At 40.6% G+C, this 16,179-nt stretch overlaps 1 protein-coding gene across 2 annotated transcripts in view; it reads left to right on the top strand.

The window, feature by feature from the left end:
- XIAP (X-linked inhibitor of apoptosis) overlaps positions 1-11,482 on the top strand; it is a 52,935-nt gene extending 41,453 nt beyond the window's left edge. For both annotated transcript variants that reach the window (XM_012475416.2, XM_012475407.2), the window contains 2 exons: positions 150-350; positions 9,786-11,482. In XM_012475416.2, the coding sequence (XP_012330839.1) occupies positions 150-350; positions 9,786-9,979 (395 nt within the window). In that variant the 3' untranslated portion in view covers positions 9,980-11,482. The remainder of the gene's footprint in view (positions 1-149; positions 351-9,785) is intronic.
- Positions 11,483-16,179: the final 4,697 nt, after the last annotated feature.

Genomic DNA, 16,179 nt, shown 5'->3' with positions numbered 1-16,179 from the left:
TCCCAAAGCAGCTTTGCTTTGCTAGTTTGTTTTTGTTCTTTTGTTTGCTGCTTAATTTTTTCCTTTTAACTATGTTTTGCTATTGAGTTGTGATAATGAAAATAATTGTTTAAATTCTATGTTTTTTTTCTCACCAATTTTTATTTCAGATGATACCATCTTCCAAAATCCTATGGTACAAGAAGCTATACGAATGGGGTTCAGTTTCAAGGACATTAAGAAAACAATGGAGGAAAAAATTCAGATATCTGGGAGCAACTATAAATCACTTGAGGGTCTGGTTGCAGATCTAGTGAATGCTCAGAAAGACAGTACACAAGATGAATCAAGTCAGACTTCATTACAGAATGGTACGCGTTGCTGTTTTAAAGAGCAAGAAAGGGCCTGGTGTGGTGGCTCACATCTGTAATCCCAACACTTTGGGAGGCTGGGTCAGGCAGATAAGGACATTTTTTAAACATAACCTTAATACTTAATGCTGTGTGTTAGTCTGCTGAAACTGCCATAACAAAATTCCATAGACTAGGTGTGTTAAACAGACTTATTTCTGACAGTTTTGGAGGCTCCAAAATCAAGGCGCTGGCTGATTTGGTTATTGGTGATGGCCTTCTTCCTGATGGCTGCCTTCTCATTGTGTCCTCACATGTCATGGGTTGGGAGTAGGTGGGACAAGATGGAGCAAGTACTCTGGTCTCTTTTCCTCCACTTTTAGGACACTAATCCCATCATGGGGGTCTCATCTTCATGACCTCATCTAAACCTAATTACTTCCCAAATAGCATTTCTAAATACCATTACATTAATCATGGAAAAAAGATTAAAAATATGTTGCCTGGGCAGCATAATGAGACAAACTGTCTCTACAAAAAATACAAAAATTAGCTGGGCATGGTGGTGTGTGCCTGTAGTCCCAGCTACCTGGGAGGCTGATGAGGAAGATCACCTGAGCCCGGGAGGTCAAGGCTGCAGTGAGCCATGATCGTGCACTTCAACCTGGGCAACAGAGCAAGATCTTGTCTCAAAAAAAAAAAGAAAAAAATATACGTATACTTCATTTAAGGATGATGGACACTATAGTGCTTGCCAACAACATCAAAGGTTAAAAAAGAGGTTTCAAACTGAGTACACTTTTGGGTACTTTACCTATAATTGTTCTCGAAGCTCTTGACAGTCCTCCCTCAAAAAAGATGAGAATTCTCCTACTGCTAAAAAACTTAAACATTTACTTACTTTTGACACGTTTAAGATCCTTTTGATCTTTAAGATATTTCAAGTGCTTTTAAAACATTATTCATATAATTACATAAAGCAGTATGAACATTAATGATATTTAACATATCCATTGATGTAAGAATCAATGGAAAGCTACCAATTTTTTCCTTATAGATGCATTTTTTAAAAACTTACACAAGCTCCACTTAATCTTGGTGGTGTTAAACTAAACCCTTTACTTGGTCATCTTTCTTTCTCGTTTTTTTATTTTTTATTTTTTTTAAGACGGAGTCTCAGGCTGGGTGCGGTGGCTCACGCCTATAATCCCAGCACTTTGGGAGGCCAAGGCGGGTGGATCACGAGGTCAAGAGATCGAGACCATCCTGGTCAACAAGGTGAAACCCCGTCTCTACTAAAAATACAAAAATTAGCTGGGCATGGTGGTGCGCACCTGTAATCCCAGCTACTCGGGAGGCTGAGGCAGGAGAATTGCTTGAACCCAGGAGACGGAGGTTGCGGTGAACCGAGATCGCGCCATTGCACTCGAGTCTGGATAACAATAGCAAAACTCCGCCTCAAAAAAAAAAAAAAAGACAGAGTCTCACTCTGTCACACAGGCTGGAGTGCAGTGGCGCAGTCTCTCGGCTCATTGTAACCTCTGCCTCCTGACTAACTGAAATTACAAGCATGCACCACCATGCTCAGCTAATTTTTTATATTTTTAGTAGAGATGGGGTTTCACCAACTTGGCCAGGCTGGAATCTTTCTGCTATAACAGAAATACAAGCAATTGTGTAATTTTTTTCCTGCATCTTAAACATGAGCTTAATTAAGTTTGGCCATAAGTTGTTAGTTTTCAAACCTTAACACATCTGCAACAGAAGGATTTAGCAGGTTGTAATAGGAAGAGATCAAGGGACCATGCATTAGGGAGAGTATCTTTTCTCTATGTAACAGGAGTCAATGGGGGCTCATATTATCACTGAGACTACAAACTAGGATGGTGTGGGAAGGAGGGCCTAAAGGTTGGAATTCATTTGAACTCTCCTCCGTCTCACGAAATTGAGAGACGAGTAATTGATACAGGCTGTCTACTCACGCTGGGACTGCTGCCTATTTGTCTTCCCAAAAGCTGATGAGGAAAAAAGATTGGCACTAAGAATCTTTTAATTTTATATAAAATAAGGATGGGTCTAACTGAAGTGAAGCAGGTGAAGGTTATTAGAGAAAATATAACATTGTCACTTACTGAGAAATCCTAGATTCAGTGCTATGTTTTTTCCCATTGGCTATGTAACAGAGAATGCCCTTGTAAAATTTCTGGTAAAAATAGTACCAAATCAATATCTTTTTTTTCTTTCTTTGGAAAAATTATGTAGTGTAAGATAAAGCCCTTTATTTAGTGTATGTACTAAATAAAGTACATATTTTAATCTTTATATATATTACTGTACTTGATATAAAAATCAAATAACCCATATTCACTTCTTTTTTTTTTTGAGACGGAGTTTCGCTCTTGTTACCCAGGCTGGAGTGCAATGGCGCGATCTCAGCTCACCGCAACCTCCGCCTCCTGGGTTCAGGCAATTCTCCTGCCTCAGCCTCCTGAGTATTTGGGATTACAGGCACACGCCACCATGCCCTGCTAATTTTTTGTATTTTTAGTAGAGACGGGGTTTCAGCATGTTGACCAGGATGGTCTCGATCTCTTGACCTCATGATCCACCCGCCTCGGCCTCCCAAAGTGCTGGGATTACAGGCTTGAGCCACCGCACCTGGCCCATATTCATTTCTTATCTGTTCTTTCACATGAATCTGCTCTAATAGTAAATTGAATAACATCAGTTTATTCTAGAAGAGGTTTTAAACGATTACAAATATTAGCAAATAACATCAAAAGTTGTCTAGCCTTTATGGTTCATCTGCCAGGAACCTTCTGACCTAGAAAAGGCTTTTGTGGACCGGGCGTGGTGGCTCACGCCTGTAATCCAAGCACTTTGGAGGCCAAGACGGGCAGATCACCTGAGGTTCGGGAGTTCAAAATCAGCCTGACCAACATGGTGAAACCCTGTCTTTAAAAAAAAAAAAAAGAAAAGGCCTTTGTGGGAAGTAGAAGGGGAAAGGTGCTGTAGGGAAGTATGTAGAATCCAGTAGTTACCTTTAAGCCAAGAGAGAAGTAATTGCCAGTGGTAAACTACTGGTCTGAAGGGAAAAGATCTATGCCCAGAATATCACCATCTCAAGTTAGTGACTTTATACGAGGATGAAATAAAATTTTTAAAAAAAGAGATGATATGGTATCACAAACAATCAGAACCAAAGGAGCCTTAAAGATCATTTTCTAACTTTTATGACCTCAGTGAGGAACCTGAAGTACAAATGGGCTGTTGCCCAGGATCACTGAGATAGTTGGAAATAGAATTCAGATTTCTTGACTTCTGGTCCAGTGTTTTGGGGTTTGTTTCAGGTTTGTTTTTTTTTTTTTTTTTAGATTTTAAAAAATTGTGATAAAGTATACATATAATTTATCATATTAACCATTTTTAGTGTATGGTTCAGTAGTGTTAAGTACATTTACATTGTTGCACTGTCAACCTCTAGAATTCTTCATCTTGCAAAACCAAAACTCTACATTCATTAAACAGCCAGGCGTGGTGGTATACACCCATAGTTCCAGCTGCTCGGGGGGCTGAGGCAGGATGGTTGCTTGAGACCAGGAGTTCAAGGCTGCAGTGAGCTATGATTGCACCACTGCTCTCCAGCCTGGGATACAGAGCAAGACCCCATCTTTAAAAAATAATAACAATAGGCTGGGTACGGTGGCTCATGCCTATAATCCCAGCACTTTGGGAGGTCAGGAGATCAACTAACTGGCTAATACGGTGAAACCCCGTCTCTACTAAAAATACAAAACATTAGCCAGGAGTGGTGGCGGGCACCTGTAGTCCCAGCTACTTGGGAGGTGGAGGCAGGAAAATCGCTTGAACCCGGGAGGCAGAGATTGCAGCGAGCCGAGATCACACCACTGCACTCCAGCCTGGGTGACAGAGTGAGACTCCTTCTCAAAAATAAATAAATAAATGAAAATAAAAATAAAATAATAACAAAAACATGTTCATTCAACAGCTCTCCATTCCCTCTCTTCCCAACCCCTGGCAACTACCATTCTACTTTTTGTCTCTAAATTTGACTACTCTAGGTGTCTGGTCCAGTGTTGTTGTTGTTTTTTTTTTCTTCTTTTTTGAAACGGAGTTTCGCTCTTGTTACCCAGGCTGGAGTGCAATGACGCGATCTCGGCTCACCACAACCTCCGCCTCCTGGCTTCAGGCAATTCTCCTGCCTCAGCCTCCTGAGTAGCTGGGATTACAGGCGTCCACCACCACACCCGGCGAATTTTTGTATTTTCAGTAGCAACAGGTTTTCACTATGTTGGCCAGGCTGGTCTCGAACTCCTGACCTCAGGTGTTACACCTGCCTTGACCTCCCAAAGTGCTGGCATTACAGGCATGAGTCACTGCGCCCAGCTTGGGTTTTTTTTTCTTTCTTTTTTTTTTTTTTTTGTTTTTTTTTTGGAGATGAAGTCTCACTCTTGTTTGCCAGGCTGGAGTGCAATGGCAGGATCTTGGCTCACTCACTGCAACTTCTGCCTCCTGGGTTCAAGCAATTCTCCTACCTCAGCGTCCCGAGTAGCTGGGATTACAGGCGCCTGCCACGATGCCTGGCTAATTTTTGTATTATTAGTAGAGATGGGGTTCCACCGTGTTGGCCAGGGTGGTCTCAAACTCCTGAACTCAGGTGATCCACCCGCCTTGGCCTCCCAGAGTGCTGGGATTACAGGGGTGAACCACCATGTCTGGCCAATGCGTTTCAGTTAGAGAACAAAGAGGATTAATTTTTTTTCCATACAAATTGATGTGGATGACCTGCTGCTGCAGGCTTCATCTTCAGCCTCATCATGTCCCTTCTTACAAGTTATCCATTTGTAAACTGCTGATTCCTTTAGGGACATTGTCCTCATAAACTTTAGGTAAAGCATTAGTGATTTTTCCATTCTTCTACTCAAGCCTCACCTTAGATTTTATGTTTGTTCTTCCTTCAATTTTAGCAGAATTCATTTTGCTCTGATAGGGGCCTTTTTCAAACTGATGACGTCTCCTTTTTAATGCCTCAAACTAGATCCTTTTGAGATATTTTTTAACGAGTTAGTACCAATTAATTTTGGTGCTGAAAGATTTTGCAATCTGTGTGTAGTTTCTCGATAATACACATTTTCCATGGACTTTTTTTTTTTGAGACAGAGTTTCGCTCTTGTTACCCAGGCTGGAGTGCAATGGCGCGATCTCGGCTCACCGCAACCTCCGCCTCCTGGGTTCAGGCAATTCTCCTGCCTCACCTCCCGAGTAGCTGGGATTACAGGCACACACCACCATGCTCGGCTAACTTTTTATATGTTTAGTAGAGACGGGGTTTCACCATGTTGACCAGGATGGTCTCGATCTCTTGACCTCGTGATCCACCCGCCTCGGCCTCCCAAAGTGCTGGGATTACAGGCGTGAGCCACCGCGCCCGGCTGGTGTTGTTTTTTAACTCATTGCAGCATTGCATCTAAAAGTAATGTGGAAATTACTTGTTCTCCTTTTGATTTTTTTTGGCATGAAATATACACTTCATTTTTTTTTGGTGTTGATGGTTTCTTATAATATAAATCAGCATATAGTACCATTTCTTCTTTTTCTTTTTGAGACAGAGTCTCGCCCTGTTGCCTAGGCTGGGGTGCGATAGCACAATCTCAGCTCACTGCAACCTCCGCCTCCCGGGTTCAAGGGATTCTCCTGCCTCAGCCTCCCAGGCAGCTGGGATTACAGGCATCCGCCACGATACCCAGCTAATTTTGTATATTTTTACTAGAGACTGGTTTTCGCCATGTTGGCCAGGCTGGTCTTGAACTCCTGACCTCATGATCCGCCCACCTTGGCCTCCCAAAGTGCTAGATTACAGGTGTGAACCATTACACGTGACTATTTCTTATATTTTTTCCTCTGACCTGAGTACCTTTTCTCTATCTGTATATCTATTTATTTTATTTATTTTTTTATTTTTTTAAATTTCTGTATCTGTATATCTAGTCCCATTCCCCACTCTACCCCCAACTCCCTGAATCTACTTTGTAAACTCATCTTTCAAGGCTCAGCTCAGAAGTCACTTCTCTCAAGTTTTCTCCTGCACCCACAGCAGAATTAGGAGCTTCTTCTTATCTACTCCTAGTGCTGGTAGAGATATTTCTTTTTTCCTTGAGATAGGGTCTTGCTCTGTCACCCAGGCTAGAGTGCAGTGACAGGATCTCAGCTCACTGCAACCTCCGCCTGAGTTCTAGTGATTCTCCTGCCTCAGCCTCCTGAATAGCTGGGATTACAGGCATGTGCTACCACACCCTGCTAAATTTTTTTTGTATTTTTAGTAAAGACCAGGTTTCACCATGTTGGCCAGGCTGGTCTCAAACTTTTGACCTCAAATGATCCGCCTGCCTCAGCCTCCCAAATGGCTAGGATTACAGGCTTTAGCCACCACGCCCAGTTGAGCTTTGTTTTTTACACGATTTTGGAACTGGTTTCTGCCCTGCCCATTAGAACAAGCTTCTTGAGGGTAAGTGCTTTATCTTCTTATCTCTGACACATTCCATGTTTGAGCCTATAGTTGTTTTGTTTTTGTTTGTTTGTTTTTTGAGACAGAGTTTTGCTCTTACTGCCCAAGTTGGAGTACAGTGGCACGATCTTGGCTCATTGCAACCTCCACCTCCCAGGTTCAAGCGATTCTCCTGCCTCAGCCTCCTGAGTAGCTGGGATTACACTCGCCACCATGCCCAGCTAATTTTTTGTATTTTTAGTAGAAACGGGGTTTCACCATGTTAGCCAGGCTGGTCTCGAACTCCTGACCTCAGGTGACCCACCTGCCTCTGCCTCCCAAAGTGCTGGGATTATAGGCTTGAGTCACCACACCCGGCCAAACCTGTAGTTTTTATTATGCCCAAGAGGGTGCTTTTTAAGAAGAAAGAGATTAAATAATCCTTTCCTCTACCCTCTAGCCAGAGAAACCTTTCTGAAACATAGATGTGATCATATCTGTCGCTAGTTTAAAACCCCTTCACTGGCTCCCAGAGCCCTCGGGATCAAATCCAAACTCCTTTACATGGCTCGCCTAATGTTTCGTGATCAGGCGTGCTTTTGTAGCCTCATCTCATGCTATTTTCTGAAATCCTGTGCCCAAGCTTTGCCTGTACACTTGGAGGCTGCATTCTGTTTCTGTCCTTGGAGCTTGCTTATGCCATTTCCTTTGTCTAAAACACTCTTCTCCCACTTCCCTTATACCCTACAGCCTCCCTCTCCTAGTAAACTCCTAATTCATTCTTCTGGACCTAGTTTTAGATGTAATTTCCTCCAGGAGGCCTTCATTTATGCATGCATGCACACACACGTACACACACCCTTCCTGTGCTTTTCATAACACATTGTAATTATCTTTGTCATCATACCATTTATAATTTCCTGTTTGCTTGTGTTCTTTCCTTGTCTATGAACAACTAGGGGCCTGAGGTTTATGTATTTGTTACTTGTATCCCTAGCGCCTAGAACCTAGTTAAGTGTCCAGTAAATACTTGTTGAATAAACTATTGTTTCCCCAAACCTGTTTTCAGAATAGTGTTCAACAGGATGTTAAAAGGATGCCATGAAAAAGGAACCCCATAGTTAAAAAGGGAAATGCATTGTACAGTTCTAAGTGGGAACATAGATTATACTGTCCTATATTGTACTGTACTGCCCTGTCCTGGATGACAGTAGTTCTCAAATGCCAGTGTGCCCAACCCCAGAAATTTTACAGGTTTTTTTTTTTTTAATCTTTTTATTTTTTTTGAGACGGAGTTTCACTCTTGTTACCCAGGCTGGAGTGCAATGGCGCGATCTCGGCTCACCGCAACCTCCGCCTCCTGGGTTCACGCAATTCTCCTGCCTCAGCCTCCCGAGTAGCTGGGACTACAGGCACGCGCCACCATGCCCAGCTAAGTTTTATATTTTTAGTAGAGATGGGGTTTCACCATGTTGACCAGGATGGTTTTCGATCTATTGACCTCGTGATCCACCCGCCTTGGCCTCCCAAAGTGCTGGGATTATAGGCGTGAGCCACCGCGCCCTGCCAATTTTACAGTCTTTGAATGGAGCCCAGAAATCTGTTGTTTCAAAATGCCCCAGGTTATTCTCATGGGAGGCCATGTTTACAAACCACTGGTACATAATGATTATAAAGATATTAAAATAAATAAATAGTTGTGATTATAAAGATACGGTTAAAATATATAATGCGTCTGGAATAGTGCCTAGCACATACTGTTTATGCTATATTCCTGTTAACTGCTGCTGCTGTTGACATTATTGTTATATGTGACCATGAAACACATTTTTTGTGGCATGTTAACATTTCACAAAGCCTATTTTGGCCGGGCGCGGTAGCTCACACCTGTAATCCCAGCACTTTGGGAGGCCAAGGTGGGTGGATCACGAGGTCAAGAGATTGAGACCATCCTGGTCAACATGGTGAAACCACATCTCTACTAAAAATACAAAAAATTAGCTGAACATGGTGGCGCATGCCTGTAGTCCCAGCTACTCAGGAGGCTGAGGCAGAAGAATTGCCTGAACCCAGGAGGCGGAGGTTGCGGTGAGCCAAGGTCGCACCATTGCACTCCAGCCTGGGTAACAAGAGCAAAACTCTGTCTAAAAAAAAAAACCTATTTTGGGAAAGGCTGAATTAAGCAAGTACTTCATTGCCACCTGTATGCTGATGACATCCAGGTCTCTCTCTCTAACCCTGACTTCTCCTGACCTCAAGATTTAACTCTTCAATTGGCTACTGGATATTTTTATATGGGTGTCCGAAAAACAACTCAAAAGTATCTGAAGATCCCAAACTTCTACCTCCTTTTATATTTCCTGGTGGCATTACCATATCCTTGTCAGCCAAGATGACAGTCTTGAAATCAACTTTAGTTTGTCTTTCTTCTTCAGCCTTCATATCCAATCAGTCACCAAATCCTACTCGTCTCACTTCAGAAGTGTCCTTCAAATCCATCCCTCTATTTCTGGAATTAGTTGTGACCTTTCCATATGCTGCTCCTTTTACCTAACCCTTGCTTTTCTGCCTGGCAAATTACTGTCCACACTTGAACGTCACACCTCCACTTCCCTCCTCCCCTGACCTAGCCACTGCCATCCTGTAAAGCCTTCTCCAACTGGCCTGAGCAGAAGAACTTGTTCTCTCATCTTGTCCCAGAGCACTTTGTACATAACTTTATTATAGCACTTATCACTTTGTACTTTGTGCTTAACCTCTGTAGCCTCATTTTACATCCTCTCCCACTAGCATGTGAGCTATTAAAGAGCAGATGCCATTTGTGAGTCATCCTCATATCTCCCGGCACTTGTTGCGTTCTTGGCACGTAGTAGAGGTTCGATAAATGTTTTCAATGAATTTAAACAACTAAGAAGGTCTAAAACTGGCATAATTCTTTTCTCTTTGTGCAGAGATTAGTACTGAAGAGCAGCTAAGGCGCCTGCAAGAGGAGAAGCTTTGCAAAATCTGTATGGATAGAAATATTGCTGTCGTTTTTGTTCCTTGTGGACATCTAGTCACTTGTAAACAATGTGCTGAAGCAGTTGACAAATGTCCCATGTGCTACACAGTCATTACTTTCAAGCAAAAAATTTTTATGTCTTAATCTAACTCTATAGTAGGTGTGTTATGTTCTTGTTATTGCTCTGATTGAATGTGTGATGTGAACCGACTTTAAGTAATCAGGATTGAATTCCATTAGCATTTGCTACCAAGTAGGAAAAAAAATGTACATGACAATATTTTAGTTGGCAATATCTTTGAATTTCTGAATTTTTCAGGGTGTGAGCTGTATTATTTATCCAATTTTTTTTACTGTTATTTAATTTAAACCCTAGACTAAGAAGCATCATATTATAACTGATCACAATGGGTATTCATAGTATACTGACTTAATTTCTAAGTGTAAGTGAATTAATCATCTGGATTTTTTATTCTTTTCAGATAGGCTTAACAAATGGAGCATTCTGTATATAACCGTGGAGATTACAGTTAATCTCCCCAATCACATAATTTGTTTTGTGTGAAAAAGGAATAAATTGTTCCACAGTGGTGAAAAGATAGAGATTATTTTTAGAGGTTTGTTGTTGTGTTTTAGGATTCTGTCCATTTTCTTTTAACATTATAAACACGTACTTGTGCAAATGATTTTTTTAAAGTGATTTGCCATTTTTGAAAGGGTATTTAATGATAGAATACTATCAAGCCAACATGTACTGACATGAAAAGATGTTCAAAGATATATTAAGTGTAAAATGCAAGTGGCAAAACACTATGTATAGTCAGTCTGAGCCAAATCAAAGTATGTATGTCTTTTACATGTATAGAACAAAAGATTTGGAAAGATAGACACCAAACTGTTAAATGTGGTTTCTCTTCAGGGGGGTGGGGGAGGGGCCCCAGAGGGGTTTTATAGGGGCCTTTCTTTTTTTTTTTTTATTTTTATTTTGTTCTGTTTGAATTTTTTGTAAGTATGTATTACTTTTGTAATCAGAATTTTTAGAAAGTATTTTACTGATTTAAAGGCTTAGGCATGTTCAGACGCCTGCAAAACTACTTATCACTCAGCTTTAGTTTTTCTAATCCAAGAAGGCAGGGCAGTTAACCTTTTTGGTGCCAATGTGAAATGTAAATGGTTTTGTTTTTCCTGCTTTGTGGATGAAAACTATTTCTGAGTGGTAGTTTTTTGACAGGTAGACCATGTCTTCTTATCTTACTTCAAAATAAATATTTCTGATTTTATAAAATGAAATATAAAATATGTCTCAGATCTTCCAATTAATTAGTAAGGATTCATCCTTAATCCTTGCTAGTTTAAGCCTGCCTAAGTCACTTTACTAAAAGATCTTTGTTAACCCAGTATTTTAAACATCTGTCAGCTTACGTAGGTAAAAGTAGAAGCATGTTTGTACACTGCTTGTAGTTATAGTGACAGCTTTCTGTGTTGAGATTCTCATAACAACTTGTATCTTAAAGTTTCATGTGAGTTTCTACTGTTAGGATGATTAAGATGTATATAGGACAACATGTTAAGTCTTTCCTCTACCTACATTTGTTTTCCTGACTAGTAATTGTAGTAGATACTTCTGAAATAAATGTTCTCTCAAGATCCTTAAAACCTCTTGGAAATTATAAAAATATTGGCAAGAAAAGAAGAATAGTTGTTTAAATGTTTTTTAAAAACACGTGAATAAGAGTCAGTAGGGTATAAACTAGAAGTTTAAAAATGCTTCATAGAACATTCAGGGTTTATATTACAAGATTCTCACAACAAAACTTGTAGAGGTGAGTAAGGCATGTTACTACAGAAAAAAGTTTGAGAGTAAAACCGTAAAAAATTATATTTTTGTTGTACTTTCTAAAAGAAAGAGTATTATTACATTCTCCTAACTTCTGTTGATTACTACTTTAAGTGATATTCATTTAAAACATTGCAAATTTATTTTATTTATTTTTCTTTTTGAGGTGGGGTTTTGCTCTGTTGCCCAGGCTGGAGTGCAGTGGCGCGATCTTGGCTCACTGCACCCTTCACCTCCCGGGTTCAAGGGATTCTCCTGCCTCAGCTTCCTGAGTAGTTGGGATTACAAGTGAGCGCCACCATGCCGGGCTAATTTTTGTATTTTTAGTAGAGACAGGGTTTCACCAGGCTGGTCTGAAACTCCTGACCTCGGGAGATCCGTATGCCTTGGCCTCCCAAAGTGCTGGGATTATAGGCTTGAGCCACCGTGCCTGGCCAAAACGTTGCAAATTTAAATGAGAGTTTTAAAAATTAAATAATGATGGCCCTGTTTCTGTTTTAGTATATAAATCCTCAGTTCTCCACCTTTGCACTGTCTGCCACTTAGTTTGGTTATATAGTCATTAACTTGAATTTGATCTGTATAGTCTAGACTTTAAGTTTGCATTTAAAGTGTTCTACAAGGGGAGAAAAGTGTTAAAAATTTTAAAATATGTTTTCCAGGACACTTCAGCTCCAAGTCAGTTAGGTAGTTCAATCCAGTTGTTAGCCAAGGACTCAAGGACTGAATTGTTTTAACATAAGGCTTTTCCTGTTCTGGGAGCCACACTTCATTAAAATTCTTCCAAAACTTGTGTGTTTAGAGTTAAGCAAGACTTTTTTTTCCCCTCTCCATGAGTTGTGAAATTTAATGCACAACGCTGATGTGGCTAACAAGTTTATTTTAAGAATTGTTTAGAAATGCTGTTGCTTCAGGTTCTTAAAATCAGTCAGCACTCCAACTTCTGATCAAATTTTTGGAGACTTACCAGCATTTATCTGTGTTTGAACTATAAAAAGCACTGGATCTTTTCCATCTAATTCTGCAAAAATTGATCATTTGCAAAGTCAAAACTATAACCATATCCAAATCTTTTCCCCCTCCCAAGAGTTCTCAGTGTCTACATGTAGACGTTCCTTTTCTGTATAAAGTTCACTCTAGAATTTCAAGTCACCACTTAATTTTACATTTGAGTCATGCAAAGATTCCAGTTGTTTTGTAGTAAGTACTTCTCTTTATTTGTAATAATTTAGTCTGCTGATCAAAGGCGTTGTCTTTTTTTTCTTTTTTAAAAAACATTTATTTACAGGATAAGGTGTCTCATTTAAGCATTGTCTTAATTCTTGAGAAATGGTTTTAGAATTTACAAACTAAATTCCAGTTAATTAATTATTGGCTTTATATTGCCTTTCCTGCTATATTTGTTTTTTTCCCCCGTCTCTTTGATTACAGGCTAAGGTAGGGTAGAGTGGGTGTAGTGAGTGTATATAATGTGATTTGGCCATGTGTCTTATGATATTTTGTTATTTTTGTTGTTATATTATTTACATTTCAGTACTTGTTTTTCCTGTTTTCATTTTAGTGGATGAAATTTGTACTTTGAACTATGAATGGAGACTACCACTCCAGCATTAGTTTCATATAATACAACCTTTAAACCCCAAGTATTGTTTTAATTCCTGATTACGCAGGTGTTGAATGGGGAAAGGGGCTAAGGAGGTGGGAGAAGTGGGATAGGTTATATAACATTGCCATTAGAGAAATAAGAAAATGGAAAGGAATATTTGACATAGTTCTTTTTAGCCAAATCTGCTTGTTAAAAAAAGGGTAGCAATTTCTTCATCTGTGAAAGGAGAATAATACCTATCTTACAAGGTTGTGAGAGCTCAAGGAGACCATGTCTGTAAAGGTCCTGCTGTAAATATGAACTCCTATCCTAACATCCTTTTCCCTCTCTGTGGCTTTGTCTTGACCTGGAAATTGGGGCTAAAACTTAGAAAAACTTCTTACATGATAACTCTTTTCAGTCATGCTTACTCATATTTTTTGGTGTTTCTCATAGTTAAGATATAAATCACAATAAATAAATAGGTCAATACAAATGTTAGCCAGGCATGGTGGCACGTGCCTGTAGTCTCAGCTACTCTGGAGGCTGAGGCAGGAGGATCACTTGAGCCCATGAGTTTGAGGCAGCAGTGAGCTATGTTTGTGCCACTGTACTCCAGTCTGGGTGACAGAGTGAGATCCTATCTCTAAATAAATAGGTCAGAACCCTAAAAATATTTAAATTCTTTTTTAAAACTTGAAAAAAGTTATTCTCAAATTTAGTTGAGCTTTCCTAAGAGAAACAATTGGCTTTTTCCCACTTTAATAATCATTTTCAGCTTGACTCATACAGTTAACACAATGTGAATTTCTTCCTCAGCATAACAGAATTATAGAATAGAATGACAGAGCTGGAAGTGATCTTAGAGAGAGTATCCAATTCCTCTCTCTCATTTTACAGGTGAGGCAACTGAGGCTGAAAGCTGATGTAATTTGTACAAAGATTATAGCTAATTAGTGGCAGAGCCCTGACTGGGACATAGTTTGAAGGTGAAAAACTTCACCAGGCTACCTTTCTTGAAATAACTTAAATGTTTATTTTTTCAACTATTCTGTTATTCTTTCCACTAAAGCATAACTTTTTTTTTTTTTTTTTGAGACGGAGTCTCACTCTGTCACCAGGCTGGAGTGCAGTGGCGTGATCTCGGCTCACTGCAGCCTCTACCTCCCGGGTTCAAGTGATTCTCCTGCCTCAACCTCCTGAGTAGCTGGGACTACAGGGACGTGCCACCATGCCCAGCTAAGTTTTGTATTTTTTAGTAGAGACGGGGTTTCACCATGTTGGCCAGGATGTTCTCGATCTCGACCTCATGATCCACCCACCTTGGCCTCCCAAAGTGCTGGGATTACAGGCATAAGCCACTGTGCCCGGCCCCCTCTCATTTTTTTTTTCTTAGATGGAGTCTTGCTGTGTCACCAGGCTGGAGTGCAGTGGCGTGATCTCGGCTCACTGCAACCTCTACCTCCCGGGTTCAAGCGATTCTCCTGCCTCAGCCTCTCGAGTAGCTGGGACTACAGGTGTGCACCACCACACCTAGCTAATTTTTTGTATTTTTAGTAGAGACGGCGTTTCACCGTGTTGGCCAGGATGGTCTCAATCTCTTGACCTCGTGATCCACCCGCCTCGGCCTCCCAAAGTGCTGGGATTACAGGCGTGAGCCACCGCGCCCGGCCTCTACCATAACTTTCACTACATATTAAATGACACTTTATAACTAATATAATAGGACAATCATAAATACATATACAGCCAGCCCTTCATATCTGCGGGGTTTGAATCCATGGATTCGACCAAGGAGGAATTGAAACTACTGAGGAAAAAACAATTTTAAAAAATTCAAAATAATACAAGGAAAAAGCCAAAATTGTTATGCTGTTGTTAAACAACAGTATAACAACTATTTACATAGCATTAAGGTTGGTGAGAAAATGCCATTTTTTTGAATCAACCTAATACATTGTATTAGGTATTAAAGTAATCTAGACATGATTTAAAGTATATGATGCCAGCCTGGACAAATGGCAAAACCCTGTCTCTACAAAAAATACAAAAATTAGCTGGGCATGGTGGTGTGTACCTGTAGTCCCAGCTACTCTGGAGGCTGCGGTGGGAGGATCACTTGAGTCTGGGAGGCAGAGGCTGCAGTGAACTATGACCATGGCACTGCACTCCATCCTGGGTGACAGTGCGAGACCTTGTCTCAAAATAAATAATGTGATGAAGATGTGCATACGTTATATGCAAATACTAAGACTTTTTTTTTTTTTTTTGAGACGGAGGCTTTCTCCGTCGCCAGGGTGGAGTGCAGTGGTGCCATCTCATCTCACTGCAACCTCCCCGTCTTGAGTTCAAGCAGTTCTCTTTCCTCTGCCTCCCAAGCAGCTGCAACTATAGGTATGCTCCACAATGCCCTGCTAATTTTTTTTTTTTATTTTTAGTAGAGCTGAGGTTTCACCATGTTGGCCAGGCTAGTCTACAACTCCTGACTGCAAGTGATCTGCCTCCCAAAGTGCTGGGATTACAGGCATGAGCAACCATGCCCGGCCTCTTTTTTTTTTTTTTTTTAGGCAGAGTCTCCCTCTCTCACCCAGGCTGGAGTGCAGCGGCGCCATCTTAGTTCACTGCAGCCTCCGCCACCTGAGTTCAAGGGATTCTCAGGTCTAGTCACCCGAATAGCTGGAATTCTAAGCGCCCGCCACTACACCTGGCTAATTTTTGTATTTTTTAGTAATGAGTTTCGCTGTGTTGGCCCGGCTGGTCTCAAACTCCTGATCTCAGTTGATCTGCCTGCCTCAGCCTCACAAAGTGCTGGGATTATAGGCTGCCCAGTCTTATGTCATTTTTTTTTTTTCTTTTTTATTATTTTCTTAGTCTTATGTCATTTTATCTAAGGGACTTAAGCATCCTCAGGTCCTAGGGGTT

This window comes from Aotus nancymaae, unplaced genomic scaffold (genome assembly GCF_030222135.1).
Source record: "Aotus nancymaae isolate 86718 unplaced genomic scaffold, 86718_ANA_hifiasm-v0.15.2.pri h1tg000004l, whole genome shotgun sequence".
NCBI lineage: Eukaryota > Metazoa > Chordata > Mammalia > Primates > Aotidae > Aotus > Aotus nancymaae.
Note: the sequence above shows the minus strand (reverse complement) of the source record. Positions and strands in the feature narration are given on the sequence as shown.